Raw genomic sequence first — 20,405 nt, 5'->3', positions numbered from 1 at the left:
TGAGCGAATTGAGATGTACAGGAGTCAGAATGAAGCCTGGCAATTCTATCAAAGAATTAAACACCAGTCGGACGATGGCTTTGGTGCAGGCACATCCTCCTGCAGAGACAAAGAAGGAAATCTGGTAACTGACACAGACAACATGCTGAGGATATGAAAAGAAGATTTTACCCAACTGCTAGTGTCCGATGTTGGCGGCGAAGAGGATACCGCAGAACCAATCCCTGATGATGGTATAGAATGTTTACCTCGTAGTCAGAATGAGGTCCAAGTAGCAGTAACCCGACTAAAGAACAACAAGGCAACAGGAGCCGACGGGTTACCCGCTGAACTATTTAACACCGGAGGCCTATGCATCAGCTTATCTGCGCCATCTGGCTAGAAGAACGCATACATACATACAACTACAGAGGAATAAGTCTCGTCCCCATCGCATACAAGATACTCTCGAGCGTACTGTGTGAAAGATTAAAACCTAGAGTCAATGAGATAATTGGGCCCTATCAATGCGGCTTTAGACCAGGTAAATCCACCCTAGACCAGATATTCACACTGTGCCAAATCCTGGAAAAGACCCGAGAAGGACAAATTAACACCTACCATCTCTTTGTTGACTGCAAAGCCGCCTTCGATACTCCTTTACGTTCAAGGGTATTTCAAGCCATGTCTAAGTTTTGTATCCCTGCAAAATTAATAAGACTCTGCAGGATGCTGATACGCGTTCCTCAGTAAGAAAAGGAAAGAATCTCTCCGAACCATTTAATACCAAACGAGGTTTCAGACAAGGAGACAGCCTATCGTGTGATCTCTTTAATATCCTGCTGGAGAAGATTATACGAGATGCAGAAGTGAATAGATATGGCACACTAATCACAAGAGAGCACATGCTACTTGCCTATGCCGACGATATCGATATCATAGGTAGGTCACCGGAAGTAGCAACTGCAGCCTTTAAAAAGAATCGAAAGAGAGTCAGTGAAAATGGGTCTGGCAGTAAATGGAGATAAGACAAAATGGATGGTTTCAACTCCAAAAAAGCCTTGCACAACCGAGCAGATAAAGAAAATGGAGAAAGTTGGGAACCACAACTTTGAGATAGTCAGTAACTTTATCTACCTCGGCACCGCCGTAACCGAAACGAATGACACCAGTGGTTTTTCATTAACGACTACTACTACTTTAATCATATAAATCACCTGATGGTTTTTCCTGGCCTCATTTTCCCCAAGATTTCTTCAACAGATCGACATATGATATCAAGAGATTTACAACATTCCTTACCTTCCTTTTTAGACAAGAAATATTTATTGCTTTATTATACAAAAAGAATCTCTCTAGGATAACACCACTTTACTATTCACCAAGAAATCATTCAGTGTTAAAAATCAAATGAAATTAATTTCCCCCATTAAGGGAAGTAGTTGGTGTTTGTTTCAAATGCCAACGTAAGGGATAAAAGAAAAAAATCAAATTCACACGTATCATGATGGCATCTCCATAAAAGAAACATGAATAACATTTGCAACATAATGTGGCAAGGAAAAAAGGGAATAAAATATACTTAAAGGACATAGCTTTCAATTTCAAGAAGAAAAAACATTTACGCTGAGATATGGTGAAATGTAAGGTAAACTACCCTTATGCTTGCTATGCTATAAGCAAAGCATTTTTTCCTGTTTCCTTTATCATGAGGTAAGCCATTACCTATTGTCTGTCTGTCGGTCTGTTGCTGCTGTGACAAGAAGAATGCGAAGGTGCATAGGGCCATCAAAGTAAATGTTTAACAAGACATTTCACACTTGAACTTCTATACAATAAAAGTTAGTTCGACTTATTCTCATTCTCCTACTCCTCAAGATTGCCATAGTTGAGTGCAGAAGTCCTGCAGAAATCCTGCAAAAGTCAAAAGAATATCTCAAAATGTTAATGTTAGATTTATCTTTAATGTGGCCACTTAAGGTAAAAGTTTATTTTACTTGGGTGATGGATTTCCCTTAACTAAGTAAATGCGAACATTTTCTTTATTTCGCATAAGGGAAGGGAAAGAGTTTTTTTCTTTGAGAGAAGAATACGGTGGCACGACACATTCTTAGTTTTCCTTAAGGATTTATTGCTAGCCGATTTTTTTTCTTCTCTTTTTTTCTTCCGTTTCCATCTTCCTTTGAAATAGCGTTCAGTTTTCTTTCATAAAACTTTGTAGTGATTTCCGTTTCCTTTTTGTGAATCTTTTTCTATTATTTTTCCAACTACTTAGACGGTGCATTTAAGCTTCAACAAGTTGTTGGTCAAGTAGTTTGGCTTCTTTGTCATCATTTGGAGTTGGTAAAAGACAAGTTTGAGGTATATATTTTTAAATTCCCATACACTTGAGGCCTTTGTGTTAGCTTAAAACAAGTAAAAGCGTGCCAAGTTCGGCCAGGCCGAATCTTGGGAACCCACCACCATGGATTCCGATAAAAATATATACAAATCAGCAAAAATTGAAGCTTCTAGGAATCGAACAAGAATGATCGAGAGACAGGTTTACATGGGAGAAAGATCAGGTCATAGACTGATTTTGGTCGTATTTGGCTCAGTTGTTGGAAGTCGCAACAAAACTTCGCATGCAAAATGTCAGTCTAATCGGATAAAAATTACGGCTTGTGAGGACTCAAGAAGTCAACTCGGGAGATTGGTTTATAGGGGGGCTATATCAGGTTCTTGACCGATTTGGTAGTTGACGCAGTTATTGAAAGTCATAACAGAACACCACGTGCAAAATGTCAGCCAAATCAGACAAAAATTGCGGCTTCCAGGGGCTTAATAAGTCAAATCGGGAAATCGGTTTATAGAGGAGCTATATCAGGCTATAGACCGATTTAAATCATACTAGACACAGTTGTTGCAAGTCATAACAGAAAACTACATGCAAAATTTCAGCCAAATCAGACAAAAATTGCGGCTTCCAGGGGCTCAATAAGTCAAATCGGGAGATCGGTTTATATGGGAGCTATATCAGGTTATAGACCGATTTAGATCATACAATACACAGTTGTTGCAAGTCATAACAGAACACTACATGCAAAATTTCAACCAAATCAGACAAAAATTGCGGCTTCCAGGGGCTTAATAAGTCAAATCGGGAGATCGGTTTATATGGGAGCTATATCAGGTTATAGACCGATTTAGATCATACTAGACACAGTTATTGCAAGTCATAACAGAACACTACATGCAAAATTTCAGCCAAATCGGACAAAAATTGCGGGTTGTTAGGGCTCAAAAATTTAAATCGGGAGATCGGTTTATATGGGAGCTATATCCAAAACTGAACCGATATGGTCCATTTGCAATCCCCAACGACCTAGGTCATTATTAAGTATTCGTGCAAAAGTTCAAGCGGCTAGCTCTACACGTTTGACCGCTGTCGTGATTTCGACAGGCGGACGGATATGGATCGATCGAGTCAGAACGTCGAGACGATGAGAATATGGGGTCTTAGATGACTATTTGGAGGTGTTATCCAGTAGGGAAAGGTCAACTTTGCACACATAGGAGAACGTTGAATAAAACGCTCCATGCCAAATTTTGTAAGGATGGGACTGCTTTATAAGGGCATATCGGATGAAAGATATACATGGGAGCTATATATAAATCTGGACCGATTTCAGTAAAATTTTGCAAGCATTTTGGGTCGTTAAGAAGAAACACTTCGTGCCAAATGTTGTAAGGATCGAACCAAAATTATGGCTTCTAAAAGGGCACGTCGGATGAAAGATATATATTGGAGTTATATCTAAATCCGGACCGATTTTTTCAAAATCAATAGCTTTCGTCCTTGGACCAAACAAGACACTTTGCAAAATTTTGTGAAAATCGGACAACAAATTGGACCTGTACCTTGATTACAAGAATATATGGACAGACATACAGACGAACAGACGGACATAGCTAAATCGAATCAGGAAGGGATACTAAGCCGATCCGTATACTTATCGATGGGTCTAGCTCTTCTCCTTCTTAGCGTTGCAAAAAAAAGCACAAATCTAATACCCTGTACCACCACCACTGTGGCAGGGTATAAAAATGGAATGACTTAATTAGTACGCCCCCATCCTATGGTGGTGGGTATAAAAATAAGGACCAGAACGGCGAAGGGCTGCTGCTTACTAGAGGCTAGATTATGATGACAACTTAGTGAAGAGAGCAACAAACTTGGGGACTTACCCTTCCAGATGCGCCCTCTCTCAACCCCTTTCCCATCGAACTCACCGCTCTGGAGTTGTTTCAACTAAGTAAATTTCTCTGGTGCACCCTTTTTATATCCTTGGTTGTCTCGACATTCTGCCATGTCCGTCGGTCCGTTCGTCTACCCGTATCAAACTTTGCACAGCTATTTCTTATTGATTTAGGTCATTGGAGATTGCCAGTGGGCAATCCATATCGGCTCAAATTTGGATATAGCTCCCATATAAACCGATCCCCAGTTTTGACTTCTTGAGCTCCTAAAAACCTAAGTTTTCATCCGATTTGGCTGAAATTTGACACAAGAACTTGGGTTCTGACTTCCAATGTCAGTGCCGAGTATGATTTAAATCGGTCTATAAACAGATATAGCCCCCATACAAACTGATACCGACATCTGGAGACCCAAGAGATTCAATTTTCATCTATTGGGTTGCCCAAAAAGTAATTGCGGATTTTTTAAAAGAAAGTAAATGCATTTTTTATAAAACTTAGAATGAACTTTAATCAAATATACATTTTTTTACACTTTTTTTTAAAGCAAGCTAAAAGTAACAGCTGATAACTGACAGAAGAAAGAATGCAATTACAGAGTCACAAGCTGTGAAAAAAATTTTTAACGCCGACTATATGAAAAATCCGCAATTACTTTTTGGGCAACCAATAATTTGGCTGAAATTTGGCACAAAGATACCTGCTATAAATTTCAACATCCATGCCAAGTATGATCCGAATCGGCCTATATATTTATATAGCCCCCTTATAAACCGATTACAGGATTTAATTGCTTGTGCTCCCAGAGGCCTCAGTTTTCTCCTGATTTGGCTGAAGTTTGACACAAGGACTTCTGCTTTGACTTCCAGCGTCCATGCCAAGTATGATCCTTATCGGTTAATATACTGATATAGCCTCCGTAGCGCAGAGGTTAGCATGTCCGCCTATGACGCTGAACGCCTGGGTTCGAATCCTGGCGAGACCATCAGAAAAAACAATTTTTCAGCTGTGGTTTTCCCCTCATAATGCTGGCAACATTTGTGAGGTTCTATGCCATGTAAAACTTCTCTCCAAAGAGGAGTCGCACTGCGGCACGCCGTTCGGACTCGACTATAAAAGGGAGGCCCCTTATCATTGAGCTTAAACTTGAATCTGACTGCACTCATTGATATGTAAGAAGTTTGCCCCTGTTCCTTAGTGGAATGTTCATGGGCAAAATTTGCATTTTTTTGCCCCCATATAAACCTATTTCCGGATTTGATTTCTTAAACTCCAAGAGGGCTCAATTTTCATCCAATTTGGCTGAAATTTGGCACGAGGACTTTCGCTACGACTTTAAATAACAGTGAATCGGTCTATAAATTAATGTAGCCCCCATACAAACCGATCACCGGATTTGACTTCTTGGGCCAAGACTTTAAATCGACTTCTAACCATAGACCATACGATGAAATGATTTGGGAGCATATCAGTGATTCTGCAATGACAAGTTTAAACATCTTGGCTAGCAACCCATCAGCTTCTGCTGCCTTCGTATTATTCAGCTAGGTTAACCCATTAACGTCTGACTCTCGATTCCCTAGTCCGATTTTAATGAAATATCATATATTCACTATTTAGAGCATTTATATTAGTGTAGTAGTTTTTTAATACCCTCCACCATAGAATGGAGGTATACTAATGTCGTCATTCTGTTTGTAACTCCTCGAAATATTCATCTAAGACCCCATAAAGTATATATATTCCTGATCGTCATGACATTTTAAGTCGAACTAGCCATGTCCGTCTGCCTGTCGAAAGCACGCTAACTTTCGAAGGAGTTAAGCTAGCCACTTGAAATTTTGCAAAAATACTGTTCATTAGTGTAGGTCGGTTGGGATTGTAAATGGGCTATATCAGTTCACGTTTTGATATAGCTGCCATATAAACCGATCTGGGATCTTGACTTTTTGAGCCGCTAGAGGGCACAATTCTTATCCGATTTGGGTGAAATTTTGTATGAGGTGTTTTATTATGACTTCCAATAACTGTGTTGAGTATGGTGCAAATCGGTCCATAACCTGATATAGCTGCCATATAAAACAATCTGGGGTCTTGACTTTTTGAGCCGCTAGAGGGCACAATTCTTATCCGTTTTGGCTGAAATTTTGTATGAGGTGTTTTGTTATGACTTCCAACAACTGTGTTGAGTATGGTGCAAATCGGTCCATTACCTGATATAGCTGCCATATAAAACGATCTGGGGTCTTGACTTCTTGAGCCACTAGAGGACGCAATTATTATCCGATTTGGCTGAAATTTTGCATGAGGTGTTTTGTTATGACTTCCAACAACTGTGGTAAGAATACTTCAAATCGGTCCATAACCTGATATAGCTGCCATATAAACCGATCTGGGGTCTTGACTTCTTGAACCACTATAGGGCGCAATTATTATCCGATTTGGCTGAAATTTCGCATGAGGTGTTTTGTTATGACTATCAACAACTGTGCTAAGAATAGTTCAAATCGGTCCATAACCTGATATAGCTGCCATATAAACCGATCTGGGGTCTTGACTTCTTGAACCACTATAGGGCGCAATTATTATCCGATTTGGCTGAAATTTCGCATGAGGTGTTTTGTTATGACTATCAACAACTGTGCTAAGAATAGTTCAAATCGGTCCATAACCTGATATAGCTGTCATATAAACCGATCTGGGGTCTTGACTTCTTGAACCACTAGAGGGCGCAATTATTATCCGATTTGGCTGAAATTTCGCATGAGGTGTTTTGTTATGACTATCAACAACTGTGCTAAGAATAGTTCAAATCGGTCCATAACCTGATATAGCTGCCATATAAACCGATCTGGGGTCTTGACTTCTTGAACCACTATAGGGCGCAATTATTATCCGATTTGGCTGAAATTTCGCATGAGGTGTTTTGTTATGACTATCAACAACTGTGCTAAGAATAGTTCAAATCGGTCCATAACCTGATATAGCTGTCATATAAACCGATCTGGGGTCTTGACTTCTTGAACCACTAGAGGGCGCAATTATTATCCGATTTGGCTGAAATTTCGCATGAGGTGTTTTGTTATGACTATCAACAACTGTGCTAAGAATAGTTCAAATCGGTCCATAACCTGATATAGCTGTCATATAAACCGATCTGGGGTCTTGACTTCTTGAACCACTAGAGGGCGCAATTATTATCCGATTTGGCTGAAATTTCGCATGAGGTGTTTTGTTATGACTTTCAACAACTGTGTTGAGTATGGTGCAAATCGGTCCATTACCTGATATAGCTGCCATATAAAACGATCTGTGGTCTTGACTTCTTGAGCCACTAGAGGACGCAATTATTATCCGATTTGGCTGAAATTTTGCATAAGTTGTTTTGTTATGACTTTCAACAACTGTGTTGAGTGTGGTGCAAATCGGTCCATTACCTGATATAGCTGTCATATAAACCGATCTGGGGTCTTGACTTCTTGAACCACTAGAGGGCGCAATTATTATCCGATTTGGCTGAAATTTCGCATGAGGTGTTTTGTTATGACTATCAACAACTGTGCTAAGAATAGTTCAAATCGGTCCATAACCTGATATAGCTGTCATATAAACCGATCTGGGGTCTTGACTTCATGAACCACTAGAGGGCGCAATTATTATACGATTTGGCTGAAATTTTGTACAACGGCTTTTCTTATGACCTTTAACATACGTGTCGAAAATGGCAAGAATCGTTTTATAGACTAATGCAGCTCCCCCATAAACCGATATCCCAATTTTATTTCTTCAGCCCCTAAAGTGCGCAATTCTGCTCCGAAATGAACCATAACTTGATATTGTTCCAATAACATAGCAATTATTTTCTTTTATCCTTTGTTTGCCTAAAAAGAGATACCATGGCAAGAGCTCGACAAATGCGATCCATGGTGGAGGGTATATAAGATTCGGCCCGGCCGAACTCAGCATGCTTTTACTTGTTTTAATATAATTTTTGGAAAAAAAAGTGTTTTCTTATTTCCTGAGCCACTATGACCATTTACCGAAGAAAAGTGGATTTTAATGACTTCGACATGAAATCGGACCAGCTGTCAAAAATAGTAGGATTATCGCCATAAATTAAAAAATGTTGATTGATTTTTTGGATATAAAAAATTGCCGACTTTTGACATGCCAATTGCCCTCCAAAACGTGACCTTATGTGATGGGAAAATTTTTCTTAACAAGTTTCACTCGTCAATTTTACTTCAATCCAAATTTCATAAGCATACCTCTTTCCTAACTTGAGCTGGAATTTTTCTTAAACAGCTTTATTCTTGAGTCTTTTTCTATCCATTCGTCGTCATTGGGTTAATGCAGGTTTAGTATTCAGAAAGGCACTCAAAACCATGTATGCGAATAACTGAGAAATATGGACTTACCCACGGTTGTCAGCAACATATTGTCCAGCAGCAGGGCAATGGCAACAATGATTAGCACCAAGCGACTGGAACCACGCCATCCGATTAGCCAATTCTTAAAGGCGGCCCAGGACCCGGCAGCTCGATAATTTTCTTGTCGATAATGATCTGGCGGTGGTATAGGTGGTCCTGCACCACCGCCCCCAGGCCTTCCTCCCTCTCCACCAGAAGGTGAGGTCATTTTCGCATTAGCCGCCGTTGGATCTGAAGGCGTTGTTGCTCCCACCCCCAATATTCCGCCATAGTTGCTGCCACGTTCGGCTCCATTGAGTGTGTCCGAGGAGTTGGTGCCATTCTGAGATTGTTGTTGCTGCTGCTGTTGCTGTTGCGGCTGAGTATGATGTTGTTGATGGTGCTGCTGCTGTTGCTGTTGTGATTGCTGTATCTGTAGATGTTGTTTGAAGGGATTCTTACTCGGTGTGTCGTTGTTGAGTGCTGTTGAGTTCGGTGTATTGGTAGTGAAGGATGTTGTCGTTTCGTTGAGGCCAGCTTTTGAATTGGAAGATGATTTATGCTGCTGCTGATGATGATGCTGTTGTTGTCTTAGTTCGCCACCACCACCGGCTTCAGTCGATTGCATTGCGTTATGGAATTGTTACTGAGGGTTTGAGAGAGACGCAAAGGGAGTGAGAGAGAGAGAGAGAGAGAGAGAGAGAGAGAGAGAAAAAGATTTAAATTAAGCACTTGACTGCAAAGAAGGAAATCAAGATTTAATTAAACATGAACTTTTTGGGGTCATAACTACAGCAAAATGCGCATATGTTTCTGTGCGGGTGGATTTGTTGCCAAACGTTAATTTGATTACATTTTAATACCCTTAAATAATCCTATTAAGGAAAAGAACCAGCAGCAAAAAAAAAAATAAATCTTAAAATAAGCTTAAACGGAAAGAAAGAAAATGGGAATGGAGAAGATAGGAATGACAAAAAACAAAACGGAGCAAGAGCAGTAAAAAGTAACGGCATAGGAAGCGAAAAATAAAAATTGAATAGATGGAAAAAATCCCATAGCACAAGAAAAGTATTCCAGGGAAATAAAATGTTGAAAAAATTTTCTATAGAAATGGAATTTTGACAAAATTTCCTATAGAAATGGAATTTTAACAAAATTTCCTATGGAAATGGAATTTTGACAAAATTTCCTATAGTAATGGAATTTTGACAAAATTTCCTTTGGAAATGAAATTTTGATAAAAACTTTTATATAAAAATGAAATTATTGCGCTTTGCTTGTTAGTTTGTTTGGCTGTTCCGTATAGACTCAAAAACTGCTGAATCAATTTTCATGAAATTTTCACAGAGGGTAGAGTTTGAGCCCCCGGTGAAAATAGGGTACTACATTTTTTTATATATTAGAAGGGGGACCTTTCCCCGCACCTTCATTTTCAAAAACGCCAGATCTCGGGGATGGGTGCACCGATTTAAGCTTAATTTTGAATGCCACCTCATGGTACGCCCAAAAACACGAAGTGGGTACACAAATATGGGGTCTTAGATGACCTGGGGGGACGCCCCATCTTAAAACCCACCCGAACGGACATGTTTACCGACTGGGACAATATGGGTCTCGAATGAAAGGTATTTAAGAGTAGAGTACGAACTTGGCATTAAAATGTCACAAAAAACGCCAGATCTCGGGGATGGGTGCACCGATTTAAGCTTAATTTTGTATGCCACCTAATGGTACCCCAAAAACACGAAGTGGGTACACAAATTTGGGGTCTTAGATGACCTGGGGGGACGCCCCCTCTCAAAACCCACCCGAACGGACTTGTTTACCGACTGGGACAATATGGGTCTCGGATGAAAGGTATTTAAGAGTAGAGTACGAACTTGGCATTAATATGTCACACTAAGTGTTGGGGGGTCCCCCACCCCCAAAACACCATCCAACAGTACACTTTTATCGCTTTAGACACCAACATGGTTATCAAATTAAAGGTATATAAAATTAAAGTACAAATCAGAGAAAAAAAATATATTTCTTGGTCCTCCCCACCCCCACAAAACCCCACAGCAGAACATATTTACCGATTATGACAATAAGGGACTCAAATGAAAGGTATTTAAGAGTGGAATATGATATTTAAAGTTTGGTTCAAGTATCTAGCGTACCGTCCCAAGCCCAAAACCACCCCAAAAATACCGCCAAAAATCAAGGTGGACCGATCGGGACAATATGGGACTCAACTGAGAGGCTTTCGGGAGTAGAATACGAATGTGGTGTCGAAAATTGGATTCAAATACGTAGGGCGTCCCCCAATAGTGCCGCCAAAAAATAAAAATCGGACCAATCAGGACTATAAACGACACCAATGAAAGGTATTTGAAAGTATAGTATGAAATTGATATTAAAAATTGGATTCAAGTATCTTGGCAGTCGTTCCAAGCCCTAAACCTCCCAAAATCAAAGTGGACCGATCAGGAAAAAAGGCACTCAAATGAAAGGTATGTGGGAGGAGAATATGAATATGACATTTGAAATTGGCGCTGCCTCAAGCCTAAAATCGCATCAAAAGTACCACCCAAAGTCAAAAGTGGAACGAACGGGACCATATGGGACTCCAATGAAAGGTATGCGAGAGTAGAGTACGGATATGATTATCGAATATTAAAAATTGGGTGTAATTGCCAAGGGGGCCGCCCCAAAACCCTTCCATCTGGGCATATTAGACCGTCATGATAGGGGTATGTCAATAGAGTTGCCCTGTTGTCCTGCCGTTTAGCAGGGCGTTTAGATCGCGACAATAAGGGATTCAAATAAAATGTCTTTAGGGTCCGGCCCTCTCTGCCCACACCAAACTGTTATGTAGGATGACAGAGAATGTATTGTACTAAAAAGAAAAGATGTGTCAGGCAACCCCCTCCCCCTATCCTACCCCCAAAAAGGAATTTAAAATAATATATGAAGGCCAATCAGGATAGAATAGAACAGCAATAAAAGGTCTTTGGTATTAGAGCACACTTTCTACCCTTAAATCGGGATAGACACAGGAGCACCCGCGGATCTTTAGAAATGGGGTATCCCAAGTGGTAGTTTTGAAATAGGATTTTGAATGTAGATAACCAATGCAAAAAAAAAATTATAAGTGTGGATCTGAAAGATACCCCTAGCCCTGAATATCTTGATTGCCACCTTCAAAATGCTTGACATATAGGGCACATTTATTGTCCGTTTCGCCTAAATTTGGGGCAGTGGGTTGTGTTAGGCCCTTCGACATCCTTCATCGAGTTGGCCCAGATCGGCTCAGATTTGGATATAGCTCCCATATAGACCGATTTCTCGATTTAAGGTCTTGGGCCCATAAAGGGCGCATTTATTGTTCGATTTCGATTTGAGACTGTGAGTTGTGTTAGGCTCTTCGACAACTTTCTTTGATTTGGCCCATATCGGTCCAGATTTGGATATAGCTGCCATATAGACCGATCTCCCGATATAAGGTTTTGGGGCCCATAAAAGGCGCATATATTGTCCGATATCGCCGAAATTTGGGACAGTGAGTTGCGTTAGGTTCTTCAACATTCTTTTTCAAATTGGCCCAGATCGGTCTAGATTTGGATATAGCTGTCATATAGACGGATCTCTCGATGAACGTTTTAATGCGCATTTATTGTCCGATTTCGCCGAAATTTTGGACAGTGAGTTGCGTTAGGCTCTTCGACATCATTCTTCAATTCGGTCCAGATCGGTCCAGATTTGGATATAGCTGCCATATAGACCGATCTCTCGATTCAAGGGTTTGGGCCCATAAAAGGCGCATTTATTGTCCGATTTCACTGAAATTTGGGACAGTGAGTTGTGTTAGGCCCCTCAAGGTAGCTAAGAACGGTCCAGTTTTGGATATAGCTGCCATATAGACCGATCTCTCGATTTAAGATCTACGCTCCATTAAAAGCGCATTTATTATTCGATTTCGCTGAAATTTGACACAGTGACTTATGTTAGGCTTTTCAACTTCATTGTCCTATATGGTTCAGATCGGTCAATATTTGGATATAGCTGCCAAAGAGACCAATATCGAACCAAAATTAACCAGTGACTTGTTTTTATTAGACCACTCAATGTCCGTGCCAAATTTGGTCCAAATCGGACCATATTTGGATATAGCTGTAAAATAATGCATTTTTCGCGGGATTATGACGAAAGGTGGTTTACGTATATACCCCAAAATTCGACACGACCGAACTTAATGCCTTTTTACTCGTTAAAATTGATTTCTTTAACGAGTAGGGTTTTTAGCAATATATGAGATTGTGTAACGAGTATGACGCACTGGAAGAGTTAATTAGTTTTGCTTGTTGAAATTATTTCCCACAGCTACGTTAGCCAAGCTTTAAACCATAAAATCTCAATTATCACACTGAATAAACAATTTTATTAGCTTTGCTAATTTCTAATAACGAAATTGGGACAGAGAAACAAACAAAACCTAAATTTGTATAAAGCAACGAAACAATGTTTAATTTTATTTGCATGAAATAAATAATTTTATGATATTTATCATAACACACACCGCAGCTGCTATGCCAACAATAGCTCACCAAATCAGGTCTCCTCCTCCTCCCTTCACAGTGAACATAAAAATGCTAATAATAGAATAATTTGAAATTTCAATGATATTAGAAAGCTATAAGGCTGTCAAAAGCAGCTAATTAAATTATTAATGAACACGAATTAGAATTGGAACATTGCAGTTAGGATTTCGTGTGAAGCCTAGTTAATGAATGGCATGGGAAATCTTTTATTACTTTTTTGCAAAGTCTCTATATTGGGAGTAGATAATTGAATTGTTAAAAAAATGGCATTGATATCCACCACCTCGAATATATGTATATACAGTCGAAACCGGATAAGTGAAACACTACAAATACAGCAATTTGGTTTCACTTATCCGTAATTTTCAGTTTAGCACAGTTCGGATAAGTGCAATTAAGTACCAGTTAAGCAATATAAGCGCATAAGTAGAAGTGAATTTTCACTTCAACGCTCTAATTATGTATGAAATAACTTGAGTTGAAAAAAGTCAATGCTCACTAGAACTATTTAAATGTCAGATATAGTCATAAGCGATATATCAAACTATGTTATTGCGAATTTTATTTATGATGCGATTTTATAAAACTGCTGATAGTTTCCCATAGAAATAACTTTTTATTTATGCGATTTTGGTTCGATATAAAAATGGAATTTGGGGTGTATTTTTTATTTATGCGATTTTAGTTCGAAATAAAAACGGAATTTGGGGTGAAAAAAAAATATTTCAGCCAAGAGGTATTTTCAGTTAAGCGGTATTATCAGTTAAGCGGTATTTTCACTTAAGCAGTATTTTCAGTTAAGCGATTTTCACTTAAGCGGATTCAATTGCATTAAAAAACAGAAATAACTTCGGCCGGGCCGAATTTTGGATACCCACCACCTCGGGAATATATGTAAACCACCTTTCATCATAATCCGCTGAAAATTGCATACCTTGAGTCCCATAGCAGTTATGTCGAAATATGTTCCGATTTGGACCAAATTCTAATAAGTAAAACTCATTGTTCGATTATGTATAACAAAATATTGGTCTTTTTAGTAGCTATAGCGAAAAATAAATCGATCTGAACCATATACAACATGGATGTCGAAAATCGGATTATAAATGCGCCTTTTTTGGGACCAAGACTTTTAATCGAGATATCGGTCTATGTGGCATGTATATGCATATCCTGATCGATCTAGACCAAATTGCAGAAATATGTGGAGGGGCTTAACCTAGCTCTCTGTCCCAAATTTCGGCAACATCGGACAATAAATGCGCCTTTTATGGGCCCAAAACATTTAATCGAGAGATCGGTCTATATGGCAGCTATATCTAAATCTGGACCGATCTGAGTCGAATTGAAGAAGGATGTCGAAGGACCTAACACAACTCACTGTCCCAAATTTAGGCGAAATCGGACAATAAATGCGCCTTTTATGGGCCCAAAACCTTAAATTGAGAGAACGGCCTATATGGCAGCTATATCCAATCCTGGACTGATCTGTTCCATATTACAGTAAGATGTCAAGGGGCTTAACTTAATTCACTGTCCCAAATTTCGGCGACATCGGACAATAAATTCGCCTTTTATGGGCCCAAAACCTTAAATTGAGAGATCGGCCTATATGGCAGCTATATCCAATCCTGGACTGATCCGTTCCATATTACAGTAGGATGTCAAGGGGCTTAACTTAACTCACTGTCCCAAATTTCGGCGAGTTTTTACAATAAATGCGCCTTTTATGGGCCCAAGACCTTAAATCGAGAGATCGGTCTATATGGCAGCTATATCCAAATCTGATCCGATCAGGGCCAAATTAAAGTAAGATGTCGAAGGACCTAACATAACTCACTGTCCCAAATTTCTGCAACATCGGACAATAAATGCGCCTTTTATGGGCCCAAAACCTTAAATCAAGAGATCGGTCTATATGGCAGATATATCGAAATCTGATCCGATCATGGATCAGATTTCGATATAAGTTGGGATGTCGAAGGGCCTAACACAACTCATTGTCCTAAATTTCAGCAAAATCGGATAATAAATTTGGCTTTTATGGGCCTAAGACCCTAAATCGGAGGATCAGTCTATATGGCAGCTATAACCAAATCTAGACCGATCTGCACCAAATTGACGAAGAATGTCGAAGGGCCTAACACAACTCACTGTACCAAATTTCGGCAACATCGGATAATAAATATAGCATTTATGGGTCTTAGACCCTAAATCGGAGGTTCAGTCTATATGGGAGCTATATCAAGATATAGTCCGTTATAGCCCATCTTTGAACTCAACCTGCTTATGGACAAAAAAAGAATCTGCGCAAAGTTTTAGCTCAATATCTCTATTTGTAAAGACTGTTGCGTGATTTCAACAGACAGACGGACGGACATGGCTAGGTATTCTTAGATTTTTACGCTGATCAAGAGTATATATACTTTTTAGGGTCGGAAATGGATATTTCGATGTGTTGCAAACGGAATGACGAAATCAGTATACTGGGAGCATTCTATGGTGGAGGGTATAAAAACCCGTACTTATGAATATAAATATCGCCCGATTTCCCCATATAAGGATGTAGTGACCACAATTTTCAGCCAATATGCACAAAATTTCATCCGAAATGTGCTATTACCCGAAAAAATCGGTGCAGATTGAGATATGACTCACATATGAAGATGCTACCAGACGGGCGGACTTTGTCATTAGAAACCGGAAGTTCGAATTTGATTTTAGATCCATTGTTTTTAGGGAAAATTATTTTAGAATTCATCGTACCATCGTAGATTCCAATTTTGTTATCGATTTAGCGATTAAAAACTTGCCCACCCTAATGTACATGATTGTGGGTGAGCCGTTTAGACTTTTGCCCGCCACTTTCTCTTTGTCATTTCTTATTTCCTCTTATGTTTCAAACATTTCCCACTTTTTTCTTTACCTTTTCACCCAAACTTTATAATGCGCCAGAGCGGCCTCTAAGTGAGCTACCCGTTTAAATTAAAACTGGAATCCTTGCACTGGAATAGATTTTTTTTTAAAACATTTTAGGACTTTCTGCTCATTTGGTAGGGTAAAAATCCTTGTTCCAATTTTTTACTTCTTCATTATAATATCTCGGTTCAAGTAAATGATTTTGGGTTGACTTGCTTGCATCCCTTTTTTATGCCCCCTATCTCTCTCCTTGCATTTTTAGCTGAGATTTTCATGCTCTAGTGTTGTAAAACACCCATCATCATCATCAATTGGCTGTCAATGCCATAAAATTTCCTTGAAAAGGAAAACTGTAGAAACACTCAACCAATTTGTAGAAAAGCACTTCGTTTATGCCAATAACGATATTCGTATTGGCTATATAGCCTTCAAACTCCACCACCATCATCACCATCACAAACAACAGTTGGAAAATGTATGTAAACCAAAAGAACTTGATGGGAAAAAATTCAAATATATAGAGCGAGAGAAGAAAAAAAGGGAGGTGAAGTGGGACCAGCAAAAAAGACGGAAAATTGAATTTTTCATAATTTAATTCATTTACATTGACAATGGTAACGATGATGATGATGATTATGACAACGAATAAACGAATAAAACGTTTTCTTTTAGTCACTTCCTTGCCTCCTCCTCTACCCCAAAAAAAAAAGCAATACCCAGCCCAAAGTTTTTCCAAGCAATTTATTTTCTATAGCCTCTAAATTATGGTACAACATCATTTAGCCTTGCCATGAGTTCCTCACCCCCACTCATTTGGGCTTTGATGGATAGATGGATGGGTGGCATATGCATATCATACAAAATTTGCTTTAAAACTTCCAAGTGTAAATCAATTAACATCCACCCTGACGATGACGATGTCAATTCTGTTGATGATGGTCTTTTATGTTGTGAACGCATATTGGGAAAATTTTTGTCGCAAAATTAAATGAAGAAGTTTTTCTTTTAATTGAATCATAACGAACTAAGAACTGAGAAACTAAGACTGAGAGAAATTAGCTTGGCTGCTGCAAGGATTTCAAAAAAGGAAAATAAAACTAGGATTGCCATTTTGATGGATGGCTCATGAGCAACTTGATACACTGAGCTAGCTCTTGAACCCGGTAGTAGGCTTAGAATGAATGGAATTGAACTTACAGCTGCAGTAGCGGTAATAGCAGTGTTATAGCCGATGAAGGACTCCATTGGATCAGTTCGGCATATACAACCGGCTGTCTTGGTGTTATCAGGCAGCAACCTGTTGTCTGCTATTACAAACTCGACTAGTAAAGTGGCAGCGCTTGCCAAAAAACGGCTGGTCTACCGAAGACATCTAGCTCGGGTCATCGGCACATAACCGATGCTATTTCATATTCGATTGTGTACCATTTGTATAGGGCAAAGGCCTTTCTTGACAAGTGTGTCATATATGAAGAGTGAGAGCTACAAGGTATCCTAAGACTATATCCTAAGACAATAAAAATCGAACTCCCTTAACAAGGCTCGCAGACTTATATATAGTCTGGTTAGCAACTTAATGCCTAATTTGGCACCGCTACAGCAGTCATCGAAAAGACTGTGGTCAACGGTTGAACAATGGAGTTTGAACAGTGGTATCCTAAGACTATATCGTAAGACAATAAGAATCGAACTTCCTCAACAAGGCTCAAAGACTTATATCTAGCCTGGCTAGCAACCTAATTCCTAATTCGACAACGGTACAGCAGTCATCGTAAAGACTGTGGTCAATGGTGTTGTGGCTCTAAGAACCTTTGGTAATGTTAGTTAAGACAGCTTAATAATTGCGTTAATTTTCGAGTGAGAAGAAGAGCGCAAGAAAATCAGAAAAAAAGTTCCAGCAGAGGTTATCCCCCTTCTACGGCTGGCGACTGTAGTTTGTTGTAGTGGTTGACATGGAATTGTTCTCTAATATTTACGTTACTTTAAGCAAAATGTAATCGGTATACTCTGACTAGGTCCTTAGGGAACTGCCAGGACCTCCTTCAGATTGTGACGATGCTGGCTAGCATGGTGCTACTGCCTACCAAGTTCTTTTGCAGCGGCGAAGTTTATCAGCCCCAATCCATTATCGGAAATTTTCTGGGTAGAATTTTTCCGACTGTTGGATTATTGCTTCCCTATTTGTAGCCTATAACACCACAGGCTATTTTAACTTTGTGCATTTGTTATCTATGCTATGAAGGAAAAGAGATAGAAACTTTGTTAAGCTTTCTGATCGACATAGAATTACTTCCTGATTCAAAGTAGCTATGTTCGTCTGTCTGTTCCTCTGTCTGTCTGTCTGTCCGTTTGTCTGTCTGTCCGTCTGACTGTCTGTCTGTCCGTCTGTCTGTCCGTCTGTCTGTCCGTCTGTCTGTCCGTCTGTCTGTCCGTCTGTCTGTCCGCCTGTCTGTCCGTCTGTCTGTACGTCTGTCTGTCCGTATGTCTATCTGTCCGTCTGCCCGTCTGTCTGTACATCTGTCTGCCTGTCCGTCTGTCTATCCGCCTGTCTGTCCGTCTGTCTGTCCGTCTGTCTGTCCTTCTGCCTGTCTGTCCGTCTGTCTGTCTGTCTGTCTGTCCGTCTGTCTGTCCGCCTGTCTGTCCTTCTGTCTGTCCGTCTGTCTGTCCGTCTGTCTGTCCGTCTGTCTGTCCGTCTGTCTGTCTGTCCGTCTGTCCGTCTGTCTGTCTGTCCGTCTGTCTGTCCGTCTGTCTGTCTGTCTGCCTGTCCGTCTGTCTGTCCGTCTGTCTGTCCCTCTGTCTGTCCGTCCTTCTGTCTGTTTGTCCATTTGTCTGTCTGTCTCTCCGTCTGTCTGTCCGCCTGTATGTCCGTCTGTCTGTCCGTCTGTCTGTCCGTCTGTCTGTCCGTCTGTCTGTCCGTCTGTCTGTCCGTCTGTCTGTCCGTCTGTCTGTCCGTCTGTCTGTCCGTCTGTCTGTCCGTCTGTCTGTCCGTCTGTCTGTCCGTCTGTCTGTCCGTCTGTCTGTCCGTCTGTCTGCCTGTCCGTCTGTCTGTCCGCCTGTATGTCCGTCTGTCTGCCTGTCCGTCTGTCTGTCCGCCTGTATGTCCGTCTGTCTGTCCGTTTGTCTGTCCCTCTGTCTGTCCGTCTGTCCACCTGTCCGTCTGTCTGTTCGTCTGTCTGTCTGTCTGTCTGTCTGTCTGTCTGTCCGTCTGTCTGTCCGTCTGTCTGTCTGTCCGTCTGTCCGTCCGTCTGACTGTCCTTCTGTCTGTCTGTTCATCTGTCTGTCTGTCTGTCCGTCTGTCTGTCTGTTCATCTGTCTGTCTGTCTGTCCGTCTGTCTGTCCTTCCATGTATTCTTGTATTCAAGGTATAAGCATCATTAAAAGTCAATTTTTTATCAAATTTTGTAGAAGTCACTTTTTTGGCCCAAGGACAAAGGCTATTGAAAAAACAAGTACAATAAATGTGTGCTAAGTTCAGCTGGGCCGAATCTTGGGAACCCGCCACCATTGATCTGCTAAAAATGTATACTAAATAACTTCTGTCAAAACAGCAAAAATTAAAGCTGTTAGGAACAGAACAAGGATAATCGTGAAACCGGTTTATATGGCAGCTATATCAGGTTATAGAACGATTTGGAGCGAACTTGGCGCAGTTGATGAAAGTCATAACAGAATTGGGAGATCGATTTATATGGAAAATATATCAGGTTATAGACTGACTATGTGCAAAGTTCTAGCTAAATTGGACAAAAGTTGCGGATTCCAGGGGCTAAAAATCAAATTAGGACATCGGTTTATATGGAAGCTATATCAGGTTATTGACTGATTTGGACTGTATTAAGCACAGTTGCTAGAAGTCGTAACTGAACACCGCATGCCAAATTTCAGCCGAATAAAACAACAATTGCGGCTTCCAGGGTCTTAAGAAGTCAAGTCGGGAGATCGGTTTATTTGGGAGCTATGTCAGGTTATAGACCGATTTGAACCGTACTTAACACAGTTGATGGAAGTCATAACTGAACACGGCATACCAAATTTCAGTCAAATAGAACAACTATTGCGGCTTCCAGGGTCTTAAGAAGTCAAATCGGGAGATCGGTTTATTTGGGAGCTATGTCAGGTTATAGACCGATTTGGACCGTAAATGGCACAGTCCTGGAAGTCATAACGAAACACATCATGGAAAATTTGAGCCATATCCGACAAATATTGCGGCTGGTAGGGTCTCAAGAGGTTAAATTGGGAGATCGGTTTATATGGGAGCTATATCAGGTTATAG

General features: G+C 40.2%; 1 protein-coding gene across 2 annotated transcripts in view; it reads right to left on the bottom strand.

Moving 5' to 3' along the window:
- LOC106082416 (synaptic vesicular amine transporter) overlaps nt 1-20,405 on the bottom strand; it is a 112,935-nt gene that overhangs the window by 56,494 nt on the left and 36,036 nt on the right. For both annotated transcript variants that reach the window (XM_059369546.1, XM_013244913.2), the window contains exon 2: nt 8,637-9,273. In XM_059369546.1, coding sequence (XP_059225529.1) covers nt 8,637-9,255 — 619 coding nt within the window. In that variant the 5' untranslated portion in view covers nt 9,256-9,273. The remainder of the gene's footprint in view (nt 1-8,636; nt 9,274-20,405) is intronic.

This window comes from Stomoxys calcitrans, chromosome 5 (genome assembly GCF_963082655.1).
Source record: "Stomoxys calcitrans chromosome 5, idStoCalc2.1, whole genome shotgun sequence".
NCBI lineage: Eukaryota > Metazoa > Arthropoda > Insecta > Diptera > Muscidae > Stomoxys > Stomoxys calcitrans.
The sequence above is the reverse complement of the archived record's forward strand: the minus strand, read 5'-3'. Positions and strand labels throughout refer to the sequence as shown.